Source organism: Nilaparvata lugens, chromosome 7 (assembly GCF_014356525.2).
Source record: "Nilaparvata lugens isolate BPH chromosome 7, ASM1435652v1, whole genome shotgun sequence".
Lineage (NCBI taxonomy): Eukaryota > Metazoa > Arthropoda > Insecta > Hemiptera > Delphacidae > Nilaparvata > Nilaparvata lugens.
In genome coordinates, this window is record NC_052510.1 from 50,956,127 (window position 1) to 50,980,412 (window position 24,286).

At 33.7% G+C, this 24,286-nt stretch overlaps 1 protein-coding gene across 1 annotated transcript; it reads left to right on the forward strand.

Moving 5' to 3' along the window:
• Positions 1-293: 293 nt before the first annotated feature.
• On the forward strand, positions 294-23,739 carry LOC111053572 (nuclear envelope integral membrane protein 1a-like). The gene is made up of 9 exons (XM_039431965.1): positions 294-518; positions 1,272-1,402; positions 3,502-3,709; positions 9,348-9,517; positions 12,113-12,328; positions 13,266-13,481; positions 14,890-15,014; positions 19,873-20,037; positions 21,746-23,739. The coding sequence occupies exons 1-9, from the start codon at positions 443-445 to the stop codon at positions 21,867-21,869; spliced, it is 1,431 nt and encodes a 476-aa protein (XP_039287899.1). The 5' UTR covers positions 294-442; the 3' UTR covers positions 21,870-23,739.
• Positions 23,740-24,286: the final 547 nt, after the last annotated feature.

The window sequence follows — 24,286 nt, forward strand, 5'->3', positions numbered from 1 at the left end:
TTCACCTTTAAAACCTAATTGAACAGAGCTTTACTGGTCATGTTCATACAGTAGACAAATTGAAATCTCGCAGTATTGAGGCGCTCCTCTTTTGATCAGAGAGAAGAGAAATAAAATCTCGCATTGAAACATGAACAAAAAATTTGAACTGAACTATCAAAATCATGAATATTTATTATAAAAATAGATATTTTGGATAAATTACAGAATTTTAATATCAAAATTGATTAACATCACTGACCGTTATTTTCAATTCTATTTTGAGCGCCATCCTCCATGCTTTCATGCATTTTGCTGTCGCTCTCTCACTACTCTAGTCTCTCTCAGTCTCAGCTGCTCTATCATTATTATAGGTTATGTCTTCGGATAATATGCTTTCATTTAATTATGATTTAATTTTTGAATAATAATAGTTTGAAATATTATTTGTACAACATCTTTCATGGCTGCTTCAACATTATCTGTTACATTATTTTTGTGTTTATTTGTTTGCCTGGTATCCGGTTCAGAATATGGTGGTAAGTTTTACCGGTAATAACCTGTAAGATTCAACTTGACTAATATTATTATTTGGTTTAGAAATTTTATTTTGTTAATCAATTTGGAATCTTGATTGATATTATAATTTCTTTATTCTTCACCATTTATAAAAATGCTTTAATTCCGTTATGGATGAATTATTTTGTAGTATTCTTGAAATACTGTACTCTAGTTACTGTGTAAGCTACTTAAATTATCATATTTTACTCTTAGATTATTCATTACAGTAGCTAGGATTTTTCTCCCCAATCATTATAATTTCAATTATACTTATTTTTGAATGAAAATGAGTTTGATATAAATTAAGTAATATCATCCAAGTTAGAAAAGTCGAATTTTACAAGACAGTATTCTAACTACCTAATTATTTATTTCTTCAACCTCAACATCTCACATGTATTTTTTCACCTGAGTCCAGGTTCTTCTCTGCCATAGCTGTAAAATCTATCTTTTGACTCTGTGTATTAGGTAACGTAGGTATCTGTGTGTTTACATATCAACTCTTTTCTTTCCATTATTTTGTCCACACATTTTTTCGTCTCTCAATGTTCATTTTCTTAATCATTCCCCTAATTACACCCAAATATGTGTAAACTGAATAAATATTTTTATGTGTAAAAATAGGACTAACAAAGAAACTAGACTCGTTAGTCTATTTGGTTATTGAAGTCTTCCAATCAACGTATTCGTTGACATTGCTGACAAATTCTCATTCAATTAATATTTTTCAGAGCATTTCTTGGAGGGTGGACATTTCAAAGAATGCTGCACCAATGTGGGATTTGTCGATCGAACGACTCCTCAAATTTATTGCTATGCTGGGCAAGAAAAGCATCCTCTTCGCACATTCGAGACAGTCATTGTAAATATTACGATATTGCTAAAAATATTTTATAATAGAATTTGGCTATGTGGCTCTAATAGAAATAATTTAAGATATCAACTCATCAATTTCTTAGTTTAGCATAACTTCTCATAGTACCTTAATACCTCCTTCTTCATACATTACACACACTTGTGGGACCGATGACGTCCTAAATGAAACACGAAAAGTCAAACTCAAATCAAGATGGTAATGTGTGATATCCAAATGTGAAGTAAGAATCAATGTTCAGATAGATAACTCGGATACACTGTAATCACCGTAATAATATGTCATGCTTATATGCTAGTATTTGTGTTATGTCATCCAAGAACACTTCAACACCTTGATAATTAAGCCTGTTATTCAGTAATTTGGCCGAAACTACTCATATCCAATTGCTTCACCCGTTTAGACAACTTGAAGTAGTTTAGTGCTGATTTTTTGTTACTTCTGTAGGCCTACCTTCGATCTCCGACGTCTTATTCTGGGAACATCCAACAGTATGCCTAGTTCAGTAGATCCTCCTTCTTGCTATAGTACATCTCAAGGGACCGCTCAAAAAATGTACTAATACGAGGTCTGTACTAAATCGGGGTGGGCCATATCAAAGCTATATGGACTTTTCAAGGGACTGCAGAAAAATTTACTATAACTGAGTGAACTACATCGTTGTTCCACTGTATTTTAATGATGCACATCCGTCCGGGTCACCATATCATGTTGGTTCTTTCTGTACATCAGAAAGAGAAGAATAAAGTGGCTGACAACTTTGAATGTATCCAGCCCAGCAAAAAGGAACTAGCATACTGGTGAAGTGGTAGCTTGCCGTTATAAATCCGTGCAGCCCGTTTCTGTAGCTTCAGTACGTCAACCACCTTTGGTGAAAGGCCCCTTATCAACAGACCATGAAAACTACGACTGTTAAGAGAAAGAGGACTTATTTTCTATTTGATTTATTTTTACTCAACTGTTATTTTTACTTGAGTTTTTATTTTTATTCAAAAATATTACTCTTATGTAAGAGTTTTTGCAAGACTATGGAACTGACAGATTGTAAATTTTAATGTTTTATTTTTATAAGGAATATATAACTTTTTGAATTGAACCGAATAAATAAGAGAGTTGAGTCCTTGCTATCTAGGATCATGATGATGAACAGTACTTTAGGTATATTAAGTGTAGAATTTAGCTGCGAGGCCAATAATGTCTAATATTGGGAATAAATAAAGTATTTTCACAAAATTACGATTACTTAGTGAAGATTGAACAATATTATCTCAGTCCATCAGTAGATCAAATTAATTTTGGTATTCCAATACAACTGTAGTTTTGTTCATTTGTAGAAAATTAATAGCAGCTGTTTCACGTCAAAGGAGACACAAAATCTCAGGAAGTTTAAAGCAAGATGAGTCTAATCAAATGAAAAAAAAATCATTAACTTGAAAATAACCAATAGTCGAAACTAGTGGTTAAATATTCTAAGGTTTTTAAAAAAGGGTACATCAAGTTTTTGTATTGTTTTTATTAATTAAAAAAATCCATTTCTCGGAATGAAACATACTAAGTACATTTTTTTTAAATTGACTAGTAATAGGCCTATCACTCACAATGCTTCTTATATAATTCAATATTAAGTTTGAGTATCGTACAATCAAATTATTTGTATAATCCTCTGAAATGTTGAATAATTTTCCTCTGTTCAAACAAACTTCTCTGGTTCTAATGCTTCCACAACTAGAAAAATAAATATGTAAATATATACATGATGTAAGGTAATTTGATATTGAGAAATATGCAATTAATTAAAGTGGATGTTGAAATTTAATGAATATGCATTGGCGTTGTGGAATTTTCTATAATTGAGAAAACACATCTTCAGTGTTGGTTTCAACACGAAACTGCAGTCCTGTTAGTAAATTTAATAAATGTGGATTTGACAGAAATAAAACTAAAGTAGATTAATAGAGTAGATGAATTCAATGATGATGTTTTCAATTCAATGTAGATGTTTTTAATAAAGTAGATGAATTGGCTTCTTTTGATTATTTGTTTTTTGAATTTTGTATCGCCACTATTTAGATTGCCTTCTTTTCCAGATGAATATCAACATACCGCCTGATTCCTACAAACTGTACGAAGGCTTCACTGCAGAAGATGTTCTGCTTGAGTTCGAGTCGCAACATTCGCTGTGGCACTACAACCCGTTCAGCTTCAAAAGGAAGGATGTCAGATTGAACCCATTCAATCAAACATGCATCGGAATTGTGTCATCCAGGAACTACAGAGTGGAGCTCAATGTCATAAGTAAGTTCGTGTACGCAATTCAAAATCTAAAACAAATATATATTTTGTTTAGTGTTTCTTGTTACCATACAATCTGTGGGTTGGGTGAGCTTTGAGTCGAACATAGTACTCAAGAATGTGTTGAGAACAAGAATTCACCCACAGTAACCCTTCTTATCGTAGGAGGCGACTAAAAGGGACCCCAAGGCAACTCCAGAAGTTGCCTTGCCTTCGAACCCACGGGATCTGCCCCATCAGGGCAGTTTCGGAGGGACAAAAAGAAAAACCCAAGAGACTGATTGATTGATTGATTGATTGAGTACTTTATTTATGTAGATTACAATATATACTGGCTTATACACTTATATACAATAGCTTACAATACAGCAAAATTATAGATGAATTTACATAATATAGACTAGGAAAATAACTATAGAACTGTATATGATATGAAAAAGCAATTTGTAATATAATAACTATAGATAATAATCATATTGTTATGCATCTACATAAATTGGCGGAGCTTTGGACATATCAATGTCCATTCTTTGGGAAGAATAATAAAAATATCCTCCCCACTAACTCTCTACCAAAACGTTAATTTCGTTATTTAAACTAAGGATTTATTTATTAATGGAAATATTGTAAAAGTTTTAATAAATATGAATATTGAAGAGAAAAAAAAACAGAAAATTGATAAAGTAAAATAATTATATAGGTAGATAAGATCAAATAATTGATTAATAAAATGAAGTAGGCTGAAAGTAGATCAGGGGTTATCAAATTTCAGTAATATACAGCAGTATGCAGTGGATAAATTGAAATAACATGAGTTTATATAATATATATATTGTATATAGTGCGTATGCACCATCCTGATCATAGGCATGCATCCTGATTCATATATATATACAATTCGTTCTATAACATGGTTTAAAGGTTTATATTGGTGGAATGGGTGAGGGATGGTTGTCATGTGATCGTTCTAGGGTTAGACAGTTTCAGTCATTTGCTCCAAAATATGTTTTTTTAAAGTCAGGTTGAAGCTCGCTCGGCTCTCGATAGACCTGATAGAAACAGGAAGTGTATTCCATGCACGACAGGCACTGACTAAGAAGGATTTTGTGAAAATAGTAGTTCGATGATTGGGTATCCTTAAAGTACTTTCTCCGGTTCTAGTATGTGAAGCATCTATCCTCCTACCTTCAGAGACAAATTTGAAATCATCTTTAAAATAGTTCGGATTACCGTATTTCAAGATATCTCTAACAAGCTTGACTATTCGAAAAAGCCTCTGATCGGGAAGCTTTAATGTTGAACTAGCAATGTGGGCTGGGGTGATATGATCATGGCGTTGGAGAGAGTAGACGAAACGTAGACAATAATTTTGGCAACGCTGTAGTTTATCATTCAGAGTGACTTGCATATCGTTAAGAACAGAATTACAATACATTAAATGTGGGAAGATGAGAGATTGAACCAATAATAATTTAATGTTTCTAGGGAGGATATCGTGCATTTTCTTCAATGCATGCATGGCTGAGAATACCTTTTTACAAGTTTTGTTCACTTGTTCTGACCAGTCAAGAGTATTATTCATAATAATGCCTAAATTTTTAACTGAGCTACAGTAAGGAATGTCATTACCGTCTACACTAATTTTGTGAATCGATTCAAGGTCAATATTGTTTATAAGACGAGAATATCCAATTATAATGGGTTGTGTTTTGATGGGATTAAGCTTAAGGCCATTTTTCTTTGTCCATTCCACTATCGAATTGATATCCTGATTCATTATTCCAACTGTTTCATTAATTTTTGTTATGGGACAGCTTAAATAGATTTGAAGGTCGTCTGCATAAGTATGGAAACTGGAGAATTTGATAATGGAAGAAAGGTCATTAGCATACAAAGTGAAGAGGAGAGGGCCTAAAATTGAACCTTGTGGTACTCCATGCATAACGTTTTTCCAAGTTGACTTTTTGTCACCGACAGATACACATTGTTTCCTACCTAATAGATAGGATTTAAACCAAACTAACGAGTTGCGACTGAAACCAAGAATAGCCAACTTATTCAGAAGGACTGTATGATCAACAGTATCGAATGCTTTAGAAAAATCAAATAGGGTGAGGATGGTGCATTTTCTTTGGTCCATAGCTAACCTTATATCATCAGTGACACGAAGCAGAGCTGTCTCAGTTGAATGGAATTTTCTAAAGCCTGATTGAAAGTTATGAAGCTTACTATTGTTGTCTAGAAATTTTACAACTTGAGCATGAATGAGTCTTTCTAGCACTTTGGACAATGCAGGTAAAATACTGATTGGTCTAAAATCCTCAACTTTATTGGGTGATGGAACTTTATTTACAGGGCGAACCAGAGCAAACTTCCAGTTTTCAGGGAAGATGCCTTCTTCAAGTGACTTGTTGAAAATGTATGTAATGGTTGGTAAAACAGCAAATAACATATTCTTGATAAATTTAATAGGAATTTTGTCTACACCCGTAGCATTACTATGAATATGTTGAATTGCTCTGAAAGTGTCTTCTTCTGAGATTGGATGGAAATGAAATTGATCAGTGATTGGTAAATCTAAGTTTGTAACCTGCTCTTCAAGATCATCTATATGATTAGCAATGACAACTTCGTCGCGTTGGTTAGAGTGTGAAACGAAATGGTCATTTATATTATTCAATGGTAAGTCAATTTGTGGATTTGATTTCTGTTTGCCAAGCCCGAATTCTTTTATTCCCTGCCAAAGTGATTTAGAGTCTTGTCTATTGTTTGTCATAAACGAATTCAAGTACCTAATCTTTGAGTTCCGTAATTCCTGTTTAACCCTATTTCTAAGGCTCCTATACTCTATCAAACTGTCCAAGTCAAATGTCTTTTTAAATTTTCTATGTGCTTTGTCTCTACGTCCCATCATCTTAAGTATGTCTTCAGTCATCCACGGTACTCGTCGTTTTCTATTAATCCTCCTTGTCACATAAGGTGCATGTTTGTCATACAAAGTCAAAGTCCAATTCTCGAAAGTCTTGACCATGTCATCAACTGAGGGTAATGCTTCAATTTGATGCCATGGAGTCTGAGCCACATCAGTCAGGAAGGCAGCTTCATCAAAGTTTTTGAAGTCTCTATAAGTGATAATTTTCTGTTCTGGCTTGGGTATCTTATGGGAAAGTACACAGTAGATCAAATCATGTCTAGAAATAGCTGGGACTGAGATTTGGCCTGCTTGAACAACCTCATTGGGATCACTAACAATGAGAAGGTCAATGAGTGTGTCTGATTCATTAGTATGATGAGTTGGATCGAGGGGTAAAATAGTCATGTTTAAGCATTGGAAAATTGTAGTCAGTTGAAAGTAGTCAAAGTTATGATTCGTCATGTTCAAGTCGGTGTTCATATCCCCCATAACTAGTATACGGTTATAACAAGGCATAAGAGAAAGCAAGGCATTTTCGAAATCTGTGAAATGACCTATTTTTGGTGGGCGATAACAGATACCAACGAGTAATTTATCATTACTAGATAAGGATAATTCAAGTAGCATAAACTCTGGTCTGGAACAATACTCTTGTTTAGATGTGATTAAAACTTTTGTTTTGATACCATCTTTCACATAAATTGCTACACCCCCACAACCTTTATTTAATCTATCATTCCGGAAAAGATTATATCCAGGCAATGCAACAAAATTTGATGTAATACTAGGCTTCAAAAATGATTCGGAAATTCCGATTATATTGAAGTCCTGAAAACGGAAGATTGCTCTGAGTTCATCAATGTGGCAACTGAGGGATTGTACGTTAAGGTGAGCAGCCTTGAAAAGTTTTTTGAAAGAGTGGAGCTTATTTGCTAGAAACGTACCTGCGTCATTATTACTATTATTGAAATAATCATACCTACTTGAGGGCGAGCGAGCTGACGTGTCAGTAAGAGGCATCATGGAAGCAGCAGACCAATCGTGAACCGACCTCAGAACGACACATGACGGGGGAAATGGGGATGAAACTGATAAAACTTAACCTAAATGAAAAAGTCTCTTGATTCGAGTGCATTCAGTATGCCTTGACAGTTCGGCTCCCTTCACTATTTAAAGCACGAGACCAGAGATGGGTGAAACTCCAGGCACAAATGTGGGTCAAGAGGCTAAGTCGAGGGTGGCAAGGTGCCCTTGAGGCAACTTGGCCGCCCCTTCTTCAGCGGAAGGACCAGGAGTGAAACTCACGTAGGTCACGAGTTTTGGGTGGAGAGACCAAACCTCACCACTGCTCAAAGAAGGGCGACCATTTAGAAAAACTTCTTGGGAGAGGTGAGGCTTTTGACCCTGCAGAGTTTTGGAGGGGCAAAAAGAAAAACCTAAGAGACCAGAGATGGGTGAAACTCCAGGCACAAATGTGGGTCAAGAGGCTGAGTCAAGGGTGGCCGGGCGCCCTAGATGCAACTTGGCCACCCCTTCCTCAGCGGAAGGACCTTCAAAGAAGGCCAGGAGTGGAACTCACGTAGGTCACGAGGACTAATCAGTCTGAAGAGACTACCAAGCATGTCACACTGGATTGCGACAAGCAACCAGGTGATGAATGGGATGTTAGTATAGGGAAAATCTCCTGGTTCTTGTAAAGGACAAAGGTATTGGTTTTCCTAACATACTAATTGGGAACACAATAAGCTTCGGTTGACGTGTGGGGTTCTTTGAACCTTTGGATCCTTGAATCCGTCCCTTCAAAAACAATAAACAATACCATACAATCAAAATATAGATAATTTTCAAGCTTCTTGAAGCATGATAATTCTATTTTAATTAAATAAAATAATAAGTTCAAATAAATGATTAGAAAATAACTTTATAATATTTTATGATGTTTATATTTTTCTGTAAATTAATTTTATAATATTTTATAATGTTAATATTTTTCTGTAAATCACCAAACATCAATAACTTCATACTTCATCAAGTCTCTGGGTGTCCCTAGATTATAATCAAGGATTTATTTAATGATATATTACCGTTACAACTTTTACACACTTCTGTCTGGCACAGAGTGATCACTCCAAATTGATACATATCTATCAAATCAATCAATCGTTTATTTCACAAACAAACGTAATATGAAAAACGAATAAAATATATAAAAATTTCAAATAAAAGTTGAATCCGTGTAGAGTGTACTACTCCTAATAAAACAAATAAAAATACTAAGAGGTGTAAGGCCGCGCCATACTTTAAATAAAGTTAGCATAAATATAGTATAAAAATTTAATAATATTTAATATAGCACAGTATAGTATAAATTGGAAATGGGACAGTTTTGGGCATGAGCCTGTTGTGCCTTTCCTCATGTTAAGTATTTGTACACAATGGGATAAATAAATAAATAAAATACATTAAATTCTGCTACGGTAGTCTGTTTATCTGATGAAAACAAGGATGCAATAATTACATTATGATAAATAAAAGGTATATACAGAGATCATTTTCTAAACTATATTTCTTTAGACTCTTGTCCGGCTTCAAAAACTTGATGATATTGTAATGCCGCTTGTAGGAAGAGTAGCTTTAGACTTGGAAAGTTGCTCACTCTCAGTTCTCTTGGCACTATAGTGTATTCCGTGAAATATTATAATATAATATTGCTCTTTTATTTTTCAGAAGTGGACTACTGGAGAGTTGTACAATTTGTGCTTGGAATCCTGCTATTCGTGTTCGGACCTCGGTTGAGTAAAAATGTTTTCTTTTACTACGTATGCGGCATCACTTTTGGAGTTGGAGCTTCTTTTCTGATTCTGGTTTACTTTATGAGTCGTTTGTTTCCAAGGTTAGTGAGTTTTTATTATTATTATTATTATTATTATTATTATTATTATATTATTATTCATCATTTCATCACTTACAAAGTGAATAGTTTTTATTGCAACCTAAGTCGGCCATTGGCAAGACTTTGGTACATCTCTATTCTGTCATATTTGAAGAGGATCTAATCATTGATACCGTGCTGAGTACAACCGCCTTTTGAATTCCATATTTTGCACTCCCTGAGACACCAAGGCGACTGAGGTTCGCTGAAACCTTCTGCCTGATCACTCGAACAGTAGAGATAATAATAGGGACAGTTGTAACTTTCCTGCTTCCAGACATCCCTGATCTCAGCAGCCAGAGGGAGATACTTGTATATTTTCTCATTGTAATATTGTTCCAAGTTGTGGCAACATGGTATGCCAACATCAATCAAGATGATCTCCCTGGCTGTCTTGTCCATGAGGATAATGTCTGGCCGGTTGTGCACAACTGTCCTGTCAGTCAGCACTGAGCGATCCCAATACATCTTGTGTGTATCATTCTCAAGTACAGAAGTGGCTTGTACAGATAGTAAGGCAGTTTTTGATCCACTAGACCAAACTTCAAGGCAAGATCCTGGTGTAGGATCCCAGCAACAGAGTTGTGGCGCCTCAAGTAGTCTGTAGCTGCCATCAACTGACAAGCCGACATAATGTGTTGCAATGTTTCGGGAGCCATACCACATCTTCTACACAAGTCACCATTTATAGGCAGCTTCAATATATGCTTCTTGTAGTTCTTAGTAGCTATTACTTGATCTTGAATAGCCATCATGATGCCTTCTGTCTCTATAAACAGATCACTGTGTCTGAGCCACGCATTTGAGGCACCTTCATCCACCCCAGGCTGTCCCAAAAGTTATTATTATTTAGCGTATGGCAGATACACAACACATCATACAAAGCTCATGAGTTTTCAATTTCTTTGAGATGTTGTGTAGTTTTCGATCAGGAGAGCATAAGTTTGACTGACCGCCATCATTTGCTAGTCCATCTAGCGTTAGTAAATAGTAATTGAATTACATAATTGATTCGATATTAATATATTCCTTCTTAAATAAACATGAATCTTCATTTTGAAACATCATTCTGTTTTCGACGCCTGCAGCTCGGCAATCTTGTGTGTGGATGCTGACTGCCAAACTGCTATTTACTTGATTCCCACACACTTTTAAACAAGTCACAACTCATTTATGGAATTCATTATTTGGAAACTCCACATCAAATAACACTCTTCATAAGGGCCACTCGTATTTCTATAAAAATAGTACCCTGTTTTCAACTATATTTTATTTCTCACAACATGTTCGACTATATATGTCTCACTTGAAAATTATATAAATAATTGAAACATGTTTTGAAAAGTAAATATAGTTGAAAACCGGGTAGTTTGATTTTTATGTAACTATGGTTTTGTGTAGTCAGTCGGCCGTTGGCAATAACTCCCAAGTTCAGAATACTACCTTTGAGTTTTTAATATAATGAGAACTGACACCAAGAAATAACCAGTTCTGCTTATGTTTTGTTTGCCCAAGGAAAAGTTGATAAATCGGGCCTTTATCAGACCAATGAACTTATGGTTTATTTATTTATTAATAAGTAAAATTCATTCTACTAATTCTGTACTGATAGAATTATCTTTTTTTATTGATAAACAATTTCAACTAACCATAAACTGACTGAAATAAATACTTCAATTTCCATGTATTTAATTGATGGAATTATATAAATCTACAGTGTAGGTCATATCTAAATTCACAAAGAGTTCGATTGTTGTTGGCAAGAAACATGTTATTCAACGCAGAAATCATTGTTATTTTAATAAAGAGAGGATAAGTTGAATAATTTCTCTTTCAGGGGGAGTTTTGACATCCCACAAAACTCATTTTTCATTTGAAGAAATATTAGAAATGTGCATAGGACCTTACTTTTTTGTTCAGCTTGCCAAAATACCCCTCATTTCAATATTAAAATTTTCGACTGACTGTACAGTGCTCGAATAATTTTGGGATTATAATTAAATAAAAATAGAAGAGAATAATTTATTTATGCAAAAATATCAACACTAATATTCAAAGCCATATTAACTGCATGCGTATTCATTGATGAAACTGTAGACGTTTATTTAGCACTTTGTCTCAAAAAACTGTTCTAGCTGAAAAATATGGCTTGTATTGGCAAAGAGATCCTTTCAGATGTTCTGCCTCGCCGTATTACCCAATGTCAATTCCTATATACGCAAGTCAAATAGTGCACCATTACCCATTACACAGGGTAATAATGGACTTCACCTATATTCAATAGATTTAAAATATTGATGTTCTGCTATTACCCGATTTTTATAAACTCAACGTTTATTGGAGCTCCGCTACTACCATTATTCAATATTGGGCTCCGCTATCAACCAATACACAATATTGGTGTCGGTCCCGGCTGAAGTATGACAGTCGTAAGGCCCATTGACGGCTTCAATTATTTATTCAGAAGGTGGGACCTTCCCGCAAGGGACTCCCCACCAACAAAAGCCATACGAATTTACTTTTTACTTTTTATTCTAATTTTAAATAAAATATTTTTCAGAGACCTTTGATGTACGGATTCTTCCTGGGAGGATCAGCCATAACTTTCTACGCTTTCCAGCTGATGATGGATAATGTGCGCACCATCTCGATGCTTTACAAAGAATACGTGATTGGATACTTCTTTACCACCTCACTCATCAGCTTCATCGTTTGCTACAGATTTGGACCCGTCTCTGATCCCAGAAGCATCAACCTCATCAAATGGTGTTTACAGGTCAGCTTCAACTCAATCATCTTCAGCTTCAGTAGTTTCTTATCTAATTTAACATTCATAATCCATGAATGTCATGAATTTTTTTTTAAATATTTTATTCAATATTCGAAATTGGAATTTCAAATTGTCCTTCTTTCCAATTCACTTTTAAACATACCAGTATCACTATGAAATATAGATAAAAGATAGCATAAGTTGAATAATTTCTCTTTCAGGGGGAGTTTTGACATCCCACAAAACTCATTTTTCATTTGAAGAAATATTAGAAATGTGCATAGGACCTTACTTTTTTGTTCAGCTTGCCAAAATACCCCTCATTTCAATATTAAAATTTTCGACTGACTGTACAGTGCTCGAATAATTTTGGGATTATAATTAAATAAAAATAGAAGAGAATAATTTATTTATGCAAAAATATCAACACTAATATTCAAAGCCATATTAACTGCATGCGTATTCATTGATGAAACTGTAGACGTTTATTTAGCACTTTGTCTCAAAAAACTGTTCTAGCTGAAAAATATGGCTTGTATTGGCAAAGAGATCCTTTCAGATGTTCTGCCTCGCCGTATTACCCAATGTCAATTCCTATATACGCAAGTCAAATAGTGCACCATTACCCATTACACAGGGTAATAATGGACTTCGCCTATATTCAATAGATTTAAAATATTGATGTTCTGCTATTACCCGATTTTTATAAACTCAACGTTTATTGGAGCTCCGCTACTACCATTATTCAATATTGGGCTCCGCTATCAACCAATACACAATATTGGTGTCGGTCCCGGCTGAAGTATGACAGTCGTAAGGCCCATTGACGGCTTCAATTATTTATTCAGAAGGTGGGACCTTCCCGCAAGGGACTCCCCACCAACAAAAGCCATACGAATTTACTTTTTACTTTTATTCTAATTTTAAATAAAATATTTTTCAGAGACCTTTGATGTACGGATTCTTCCTGGGAGGATCAGCCATAACTTTCTACGCTTTCCAGCTGATGATGGATAATGTGCGCACCATCTCGATGCTTTACAAAGAATACGTGATTGGATACTTCTTTACCACCTCACTCATCAGCTTCATCGTTTGCTACAGATTTGGACCCGTCTCTGATCCCAGAAGCATCAACCTCATCAAATGGTGTTTACAGGTCAGCTTCAACTCAATCATCTTCAGCTTCAGTAGTTTCTTATCTAATTTAACATTCATAATCCATGAATGTCATGAATTTTTTTTTCAATATTTTATTCAATATTCGAAATTGGAATTTCAAATTGTCCTTCTTTCCAATTCACTTTTAAACATACCAGTATCACTATGAAATATAGATAAAAGATAGCATTACAAGATATACCTTGATATAGGAAGTTTATGTTTCAAATTACACTGTTAGCTCGAGCCAATAGTCCAAGAAGTTCTTTTTCGTAACGCTGGTAGTATCTCATACAGTGCCTCTTACATTCTCACCTGGCTGAACAGTAATCGGCTTGAACTAACAAATAAGGCTTGAAATTTGGAAAATATATTATGACCCATGCCATGAGATATCTTCTTATGCTATATCTTCTCTCTATACTGGAAAGCTGTCATTGCGATATAAACGGGAGTAGGCTGATGAAATTACAATTAGAGGGGATAAATGTTAATATGTTTCTTCTCTCGTTTATCACTTGATATAAAGATAAATACTTTAAAATCTACTTAATGATTTCCTTGTCCTTTTCCAAGTTATTTATCTTTATTGCTCTTCATGCACTATAACTTTAATAATCGTAGAAGGATCTCAACAATTGATTTTCGTTTCTGAATGTCATAATTTATCGTTTTTCATGTATGCTTCAGCTTTCTTCTCTCACTTTATATTTTTTCTTACATTTTGAGAAAAAATATAGTTTTGCAAATATATCGCATGAACCAAATTGAAAATAATTCTTTAATGGCCTTGATATGACGATTGTGAATTTCAACTCTTGAAATAGATGCAAAATTCTCACTAACATCTAGCAACGCCAGTCAGTAAATGTGCCAGACAATTATTAATCTTCAGACATAATATTCATACCGGTAACAAAAATATACCAAAGTTGCTTTCACCCATTTAAAACTCCAGTTCTAAAAATACCAATTTTTTTCTCATTCCGTTCTTCGTGATAGTTACAAAATACTGATTTATTGATTCCTGGAAATGCTAAATTCATTGTCATGAGCGAGTTATAATTATTACATTTCAACTCAAGAAAACTCTTTTATCTGGATGGCTTCATTCCGTATCTTTCTGGCATTGTGGGATAGGAATGATGCTTTACTTAGCTTGTCCAAAAATTTCTTATATGTTTCATACAATAATTTCATGCAACCTACCTGCTAAGTATGTGTTGAAGATTGAATCGTACTTAATCTTCATCATTAAATAAAGATGCTTTGGATTGGTTACTTTACATTTAACTAACCAACAAAACTAATAAGATTATATCTCAAGAGAGAGATATGAACTGTCTTTCTCCTAGAATTAAATGTATTTTTGATTTTTTTATATTTTGATGTATTTTTCATTCTAGGGCGCTGCTCTGGTATCAATATTTATGTGCAGCTACTTCCAGGAAGCAGTACTTGGAGTTGACCTTCTTCTTTTGGTGACTTACAATATTCCCAAGTCGTGGTTTATCTCAATCATAACTCTCATGTAGGTCACAAATGAAGCTTAAGTGCACGCTCTCTGGAATGCTCTGCTCTGCTCTCCATATCTTCTGCATGCTTTCTTGTCTATTTGAACGTTTGAGACACATCTGAATAATAATTTTCAATTTTAATTCTGATGTAACAAGGTATTTTCACCATAAATGTTTAAACATGAGTTCGACTGTACATACTGGTCTTTATTTTTTATTACATTGAAGTCCTCGCGAAATTAGCTTTACTTCTTTGGACCAAACTAAAATACTTCTGTCTTCTCCTAATGCGTTTATGATTTAATGATTTGAGTTATTATTATGATGTAACATATCACTTCCACCATAAAATTTTCATCGTTAGTTCTATTGTACGTATACTAGTTTTATATTTCTTTTGAATTGAATTCTGAGAGAAAAATATAGGCTAACTTTCATTTCTTTGAACCAAACTAAAATATTTAGGTTTTGTGCTAATAAGATGAGTTTATACTGTGTTAGATTATTAAAATTTCACTTTTTTAAGGATATTGTTTACATTTATAACCTTTTTCGTTTTACCTCCAAATCATACCTTTAATTAATGAAACGAAACTACTGCTCGTAAAATATGTCCTCTCTAAATCATTGATCACATACACAAACCAACGATTTTGTTTTTCTTTTCTCAATAAGCTCTATCCTATAAATATTTGAGAACATCCAGCTCAATAATTTCCATCTTTGGTAAACATGTCTCATGATCAGTATTTCTCGAGTTTGCTCATATTTTTTTTAAGGATTGAACCGATTGAAAAATCGATTCAAAACTCAAGGGTCGGCATTCGGTCTGAAGTCCCTGAATAATTGAATTGAATTGACTCTTATTAATTGAATTGAACGTTTCTTCAAATCTTGTGGTGATATTATTTATGTACGCTTCTCATGACATATCTATTTCTAAAATAGTCTCTCTTTTCCGGCTAGTCACTTTTGGTAGAAATATCTCATTTCATTAATCTTCATCAAATCACGTTATTTTTGCATCCCAAATTCTGATTTCTTTCGCACGCTTAAATTTTATCAACGTTATCCAACAATTCTTTGTCATTTTCAAACGCACGAAAGAAAAAGAAGCTACTTTGAAACTCTTTCCAAATTTAGTGAATACTTGTTGAAGTATAAAATTACAAACTTGTACTGATTTCACATGTATCGTGTCATTTTTAAATATCAATATATATATAGCCTATACGACAAAAATAGACCAGTTTTTTAATATATGTATGAAAAATAGAGATGTGTAACATTAATCATCAATTGGTATGGCGAATATAGTCTTCTTACAATATCTAAGTTATTCCCTTAGTAGTATCAATTAGGAGATTTATATTGTTGAGTTACATTTAATCAACACTATTTAGTGTTGATACTTGATAATGTCTCCTGCTGATTTCAAGCAGATACCATTCTGTAAGAGAAAACAATCCAGTGACTTACCGATTGAGAAGTATTTTCATGCAGTAAGTAAATATTTTTATATTGACTGGAGTGATTTTCATAGATTGCTCTTATAACAATTTACAAGCATATAACATTGTCTATACAGTATTATTATTATTGTATAAAATATTACTTTATGAGTAGCAAGTAGTAAGTACTTGACTATGTCCATGTATATCTTTGTAAATATTGCTTGTTGGTGAAATTATTCATTCTATTGAGGCGCTCCATATCATCACTCAGAAATATTTTAATAAATTGAATTTATAGAGCCTTAAAAAATAACAAATATCACAATCAAGCTTCTGTAACTTTACCAGCATTGCACTCATAATTTTTGCATCATATTTGGAAACAGATCCTTGCCAGTAATGTATTAATTCACCCATTATGTATTATTGCATTTTTGACAGTTATAATAAATTATTAAAAATAGTTGAAATTGTGTCTAGAAACAAGCCAAGCGGCTTGTGAAGCCATTTTGTCCAGTCTGTAGAGAGCAGAGGTAGAGACTAGTTAAGCCCTCTTGCACACTTGTCACGCAACTTTCCGATCCATGTCCGTGTCCATGTTTACTCATGTCCGACATTTCTGTGAGACAGAAATGATCCATGTCTACTCATGTCCGACATTTCTGTGAGACAGACTGACAAAATATATTTATTTCAAAAAAATGCAATTTACAAAGTAAAAATTTTATGTACTCATTTTCAATATAAAACAACAACAAAGAATAAAAACAACCTCATGAATACCACTAAGCCAAATAAATCTTTAGAAAATGGTCTGCATGGGCAAAAAGTGCCTGTGCGCAAACCAGAGTTGCATATTACAAGTTTCACAGAGAGAAAGGAAACACTAATTTTGATGCATTCAAAATCTTATTAAATATTATTATTGCATACAGTGAATTATTGAATAGTTCAAAAAAGGATTAATTAGTGTAAAGGTGCATACAGATTTCAAGAACAGTAGACAGGTTGTCACCACTAGCGAATTTATCGATCAAGGTGAGGTGTAGGGGTTGTGGTAGGGCAAATCACATGACGGACATGTGTGGCATGCTACATTCAAGGCCGTTGACATTTGTGATCGGATCGGAACGCTGCATGACTGATGTGTCCCCTGCTTAATTCTACATTTTTGTATACCAGCCAATGTTTTCCATAGAGTGCACAGTACCGTACTAAGTATTGAAATTGAATAGAATTTTTTAGAATTGTATTAGATGAAAACAGTGCACTGAAACTGTGTCAGCCACATTGAAACTACGCAAAATTGATGAAATCTATTAACGTTACAGTAAAATATAAATGCGTTCAAACTCTTGTATAGCGCTACAGCCCATGATGAGCCTTGGCCTCCGCAACTATCAACCTCCACGCATCTCAATCGTTCACTATGCCTCTCCATCCCCTCACTCCTAACATCATTCAGCCATCTTTTCCTGAGCGTCCCTCTGTGTCTCCTATTGTGAAACCTTTCCCGCATCACAATTTTAGGGATTCTGCCCGCAGTCATCCTTTCCACATGACCCAACCACCTGATTCTTTGAATGCGTTCAAACAAATTATTTTTAATTTTATTAGTTTTCCTTTACAAGCTATAGCTGTTGACGTTTACTAATCTATATCTCAGTTTTTATTGATCCGGCTGGATAGTAAATTTTCTGATTCGGCTCACAACTGGTGTGATAGGCAATGAATATCACAGTTCAATTATCCATACCATTTTTAATCTTATTCCAAATCGCCACCAGTCAATATCAGTTCAATTATTCATACCATTTTTAATCTCATTTCAAATCGCCACCAGTCAATATCAGTTCAATTATTCATACCATTTTTGATTTAGTTTTATTTCAAATCGTCACCTACATCACTAGGATGAGAGGCACGTCATCAACAGATAGGCTACCTGAGATTTGCATTTTACCTGTTGTTTTGTCATCCATTCAATGTTTGGAATTACAACTTTATTCTTGACATTTTAGTCATAACAACCTTATCCGTCGAGAGATCGCTCGTACAGGGGTAGCCAAGAAGCAATCGGTAGAGCACAATCATATATTTGGATAATTAAAACACAATAAATACAAAGCCGACCAAATAATGACCTCTATTAATTGCAGTTGGGGTATTCTTGTAGCCTGGACTAAAAAATGTGTTTTATATCTCACAGCTAGTCGGACGGTATTGAGCAATCTTGTTCAAACTTCGTTGGTTGAAACACTGGAATACGTATAATCCTCTATTAATAATTCAGTCTGATTAATGTTAGAGTTATTACACTCAAAATTAGGATATCCCACACCTCATGTATCAACTAGTTACTAGTAAATTCGTTCAATTTGAATGTGTATTTTTAATGAGTAGGTGTTTCCAATTGCATTTACAACGTTTTAAGACATATATTGTTCGTTTTTAAACTATTTTTGACGACACTACAGTTTAATGTTTTGAACACATGAGAACTAGTTTATTCAAAAAATAGACTGTAGTGTCGTCAAAAATTGTTTTAAAATTATTAACTAGCAGTTCGTCATGGAAAGTGAAATAGATGAGTACAGATATTGTGTTTTGGAATGATTTAGGGCCAAATGCTAACACTACGTTTAACACCGAACCACGTTCACTTGTAGATATGGTTGCATTTATTATAATGTGTTTCATACGGGGTTTAACGAACAGCTGTCATTTCTCCGTTTAAACCAAGTATCTGCATATGGGCCTAAGGCTAGGGCCACACGAGCGCACATAGTGCGTCTGTTGCAACTTACTTTTTGCGGCGGTCGCCAATGACACCACACGAGCGTTGAGTGTGGTGCGTCAACGTCAGTTGGCTTTACGTAATGGAAACAGACGAAGCAATAACTTTTGCATGTCTCGACGTGCGTTGTAGCATGTCTGCGCTGTTCAAAAATCACCGTCCATTACGACTTCCGTTACTTGGTAGGCACGTACCTCGTGTGTTGTCACCAATTCACTTCTATGTATTTCTTCAACGGACGTCAAAAAGTAAGTTGCAACGGACGCACTTTGTGCGCTCGTGTGGCCCTAGCCTTAGTAGAACAGTATTTCGTGTACTTAATTTCTGAAGAACTAACATCAGGTTTGAGGATTGAAATTATTCATTTTTATCTGAACTCCATCTTTGACAAGTCCATATACCCCTTTGAGAGGAGGTCAGTGGCTGCTAAATTATCTATCTATCTATACAACATACTATATTATGCACATCTTTGGTTTCTGTCGGTTGGACTCTGTTGATAGTTGTTTCTCTTACTGAAATATTGTTATTATTTCATGATGTATGTACTTCAAGTAAATCCATTTTATAAAAGCAGAGTATACATAAATAAACGTATTAGGTTTTACATGTATATTTCAGGAAACGATTTCGACCAACACCGAAGAGAAAGCTTTTGAGTGAAGATGAATACCACGAGCAAGGGGCACGAGAAACGGCCAGAGCTTTGGATGAATTACGCGGCTATTGTTCCAGTCCAGACTGTGACCAGTGGCGAGTTATGACCCGGCTCAAGAATCCCATAAGGTACAGTATGTCAGCAAGGTTGTTAACATGTTATTAGTCTTGGCGCAAATGTCATTCCGTGGTCATTTTTGGGTAACAGCTGTGGGAGATGTTTCATTTTCTTCTTTAGGTCTAGCATAATAAGGATCGTGATGATGATAAGTCGAAATCACAGGCAAACACCTCGAAAACAAGATGGCCGCCAAAATGTTCAGGGTTTTGCTATATCGCTTGTATTTCAATAACCGTTCAAGATATTCAACCGTTTTTTGATTGAAATATTTCAAAATTTCTTCCTCTACAATTTTTGTTCTTTAAAATTTCACTCTAGAACGCATACATTATTAGTTATAACCTTCAAAAACCCAAAAAAACGTTGAAGCAAAACCCTAAAAATTTTGGCGGCCATCTTGTTTTTGAGGTGTTTTCCTGGGATTTTGACTAATCATCATCACGATCCTTATTATACTAGAGCTAATGAAGAAATTGAGACATCTCCCACGGCTGTTACCCAAAAATGACCATGGAGTGCCTTTTTCATTTCATGACATTTGCGCCAAGACTAATATGTCTTATCTAAGAATAATTATTCTTATTGATTCATTTTCACTAATATTTTTATATTTATTTCCACACTGAAGTAAATAACATTGGTAGATGGCAATCATAGTGCTATTTTCTCCCGAATTTAGGTAATGACAGCATCAAAAATAAAGTTGGTATTTCCCGAACAATTTCTATACAATTATTATCTTGATTAAATGTTAAAAAATTTCAATAATCCAATTTCTGTGTATAATTCTGATAGAGAAATCAAAGTAAATTGAATTCTTTTGCAAATTATTTTTCCTCCACCTACTGTCTAAAGTACTTACTTTACTCCCTGAAACATAATACTAAAGTGTCACTTTTTCGCTCTAGGTAGTAAAAAACAAAAAAACTCCCTAGGGAGTAAAAGTGACTCCATTTAAATAACATGGGAAGCATCTCTATTTAAAAAACTTACATGGTAATAGGTTAGAAGGTCTAAGCTCAGATGAGAAAGCGTAATAGAGGTGTCTGTCATTGAGCCAACTGAATTCAATACCACAACCAGAAATTTGATCAACTCATGAAATATATGTTTGTATGATATTATATTCTTAATATTGGTAGACGATAAAAATTTATACAATTTTTAAAATATTTTATTCTATTCAAAATACCAGCCAACAAATATTTTTGATCTGCATTCTGCAATTCAAATCTGAACCCTGAACCGCGTGATCTGGAGTCAGCCATTTTTGGTAGCTCAGCTGATATGATTGTTACAACTTTGGCCGATAGATAGCGCAATCAGCAGTGCCTATCAGACGACCGGTTTTTAGGTTTTAGTTTTTAGGTTATGTTGTTAGGAAACATTGTCACCAATACGTAAGTTATTAGAATGATTTAATTTGCAGTTTCTATAAGAAAATGTAGATGGAGGAAAAATGTTGTGTACATCACGAGCGAAAAATACTTTTTCTCCCTCAGGAAAATTGTTGCCCTCGGCTTCGCCTCGGGCTTCAAACTTTTTCCCTCAGGGAGAAAAAGTCGTACTTTTCACTCTAGATATACAAATAACTATTATACCAATGGACTAGAATCACAATTACAAAGTAAGAAAAGAATCCTTGGTTTCTAGTTTTTTAAGATCACAAATCAGAATATTTTCGATCATTTCAATTAGAATATTGAATTGTTCCAGGTTTGCGAAATTCGTGCAAGGGTCGTCGCATTTGGATGATGATGAAGTTTTGGCGTACGATGTCGATTCAACAAAAAATGGCATTGCATCTCCTCAAGATTATTTCACTGACGATTCTGATTGACGGAACGTCACTTCTTTCAAGTGCCTGTTGGGAAGCTTCTTGCTAAATGAGAGCTTCACTTTCAAACTTTTTTCTCAACTTTTTGTAATAAAATAATTGTGTAAAATATGTAATAAAAAAAATACAAATTAGGTACATTTTTTTATGTGAACTCTAATTGATAGTTGTAACTCGTATTTTGCTGTTGATTTAGCGGTGCGCTTGTTTTATGAATTGGTTGATTAAGCTCAAGAAGTTTTGACTGGGTGACGATGTGGTTGTATGTTTAATCAAATTACTGAAATTTGAATTTAGTTAGTTTTAGTTTTAACATACAGTATTAACAGATTTTTTAGTAACCTGTGTCAATTGATAACCAAATGTGCCAATGGCTGTCATCAAAATAGTTTCGAGACATTTAAAATCACAATTTTATTTACTTCATATCACTTGAAAATGGCATCAATGTTGAAACAATTGATTGATAATGATACGAAGGCAGACCAATTTTGCTAAAACAATTAAAACCATCTTAGTAGAATTTATAGTCAAGTGAGTTGTTTTGACTGAATTGAATGATATATGTAAATTGTCATTGTAAATTTTGCGATTTTGTAAATAATTGTCGATCGAGTATAATTTTAAGCGTAACTGGTCTTTGTAAAAATGTTAGCTAGTTTGGAGTTGTAGAATTTTCTGAGGATATTGTTAATTAACGCGTTATCGAATGCTATTTTATTTTATCATGTTGATGTTACGTTTCTTGATCGAGTAATTTTTAAATTTAAAATGCAAAATCAAACTAAGTGTCTCAGGAGATATTATAGTCTGATAATAGTATATATGGTAATCAAAATGAAATCAAGACACTAAATAAAATTTAGCAGAAAAAACAGTTTAGAATTCTCTTACAGAATAGAGACTATAGTGAGGTCCACATTATAATGACAGTATTTAATCAACTTTGGTTTTGCTATCCTTGTCACCTTGTCTATCATTCGACAAAGCCGGTGGTACTATCCTTTTCTAAGTCCACAACGATGCCAATTGACAGTGTAGAAATATAATTAATTAATGCAGAGAATCGGCATCGCTATTCTTCTATCTTTATCCACTGCCATTATAACGTGGACCTCACTATAGACATTTTTTTACTAACAACAGCGTTTTAAATTATGGTTTATGAAAAATCATTTTCATAAATCAATTTTGCAGAGAAAACTGAAATATTATAAAATGAAGCTAGAGTTTCACCTTCCATTCAAGATTTTGATTCAGTTTATTAATTTCGTACATGCTACTCATATTCCTGATAAAATTTATATTGATTTCTTAGTTTGTTAGTTTTCAAGTTAGAACCATTTTTTTGTAATTTTCCATTTATGAATCTAGATTATTGGATTTTTTTTATTTATTGATACGATTTTTTGTTAACTCAAGTTTTGATATTAACAAATTATTGTTTCGGAGTTTAAGACTAAAAAGAAAAAGATGCTAATTATTAAATACCTATTATTAAGTAATACATTTTTTGAAATCTTAGATTATTATTTTCATCATAATTTTTCAAGAGTTTATTGACGTAATTAAGTTTAGTTTTTTCCAGTTAATTTCAACATGAAATTCTTCAAACACAATCATCCAATTCAAAACTGAAACTTTGTACTTAATGACTAGCTTTAACGAAGCATATTTTGTTCATGCGAATAATTCTGCAATGTTCTGTTTAGTTTTGTTGTGGTTTATTTAAAATACAATTAATTATTCAGTATTTTAAACAGTAAGCCTGTTATTAGTGTAATCAAGTGTAAACTGCTCAATATATTAATTATAAAATGTTGTATTAATTGGTTTGAAAAATGAATAAAATTGTGACAAGTTTTTCTGCGCATATTTTCTATGTTATTTAGTAGAATAATTCGGATATTATTGTTGTGAGTGAGATCAGTAAACAATAATAATCCTGATTCTTCAGAATATTTATGTTGGGAAAATATTTTATGAAGAAAGTCAACTATTTTTGTGACGACTTCCTTATGAGTCGAAACTCTGCAGTATATTATTATGCAAATTATTATGCAATTATTATGCAAATAATTGTCTATTCTTGCAAATTCACAACTTACTTGTAGCGAAAATGTGACATGACAAATTATTCTTGAGTAAACATAGTGAATGCCCACCACTTATTTACGATCAAATGATTATTCCATGCATACAATTTAGATGTAGTTTTGGATGAAGGAAATAATCAGACCAGATACTGCTCCACATGAGCACAATTTAATCTCAAATTGTGATCATGCATCAACAAATTGATAACTAATATATAATAAGTTTTAAATAAATGAAGCATACTTTGAACATAATATTCCACTCTAAACAATTAATCTGAAATATAAGCAGCCTATAGCAGGTGTGTTAAAAATAAAACAAAT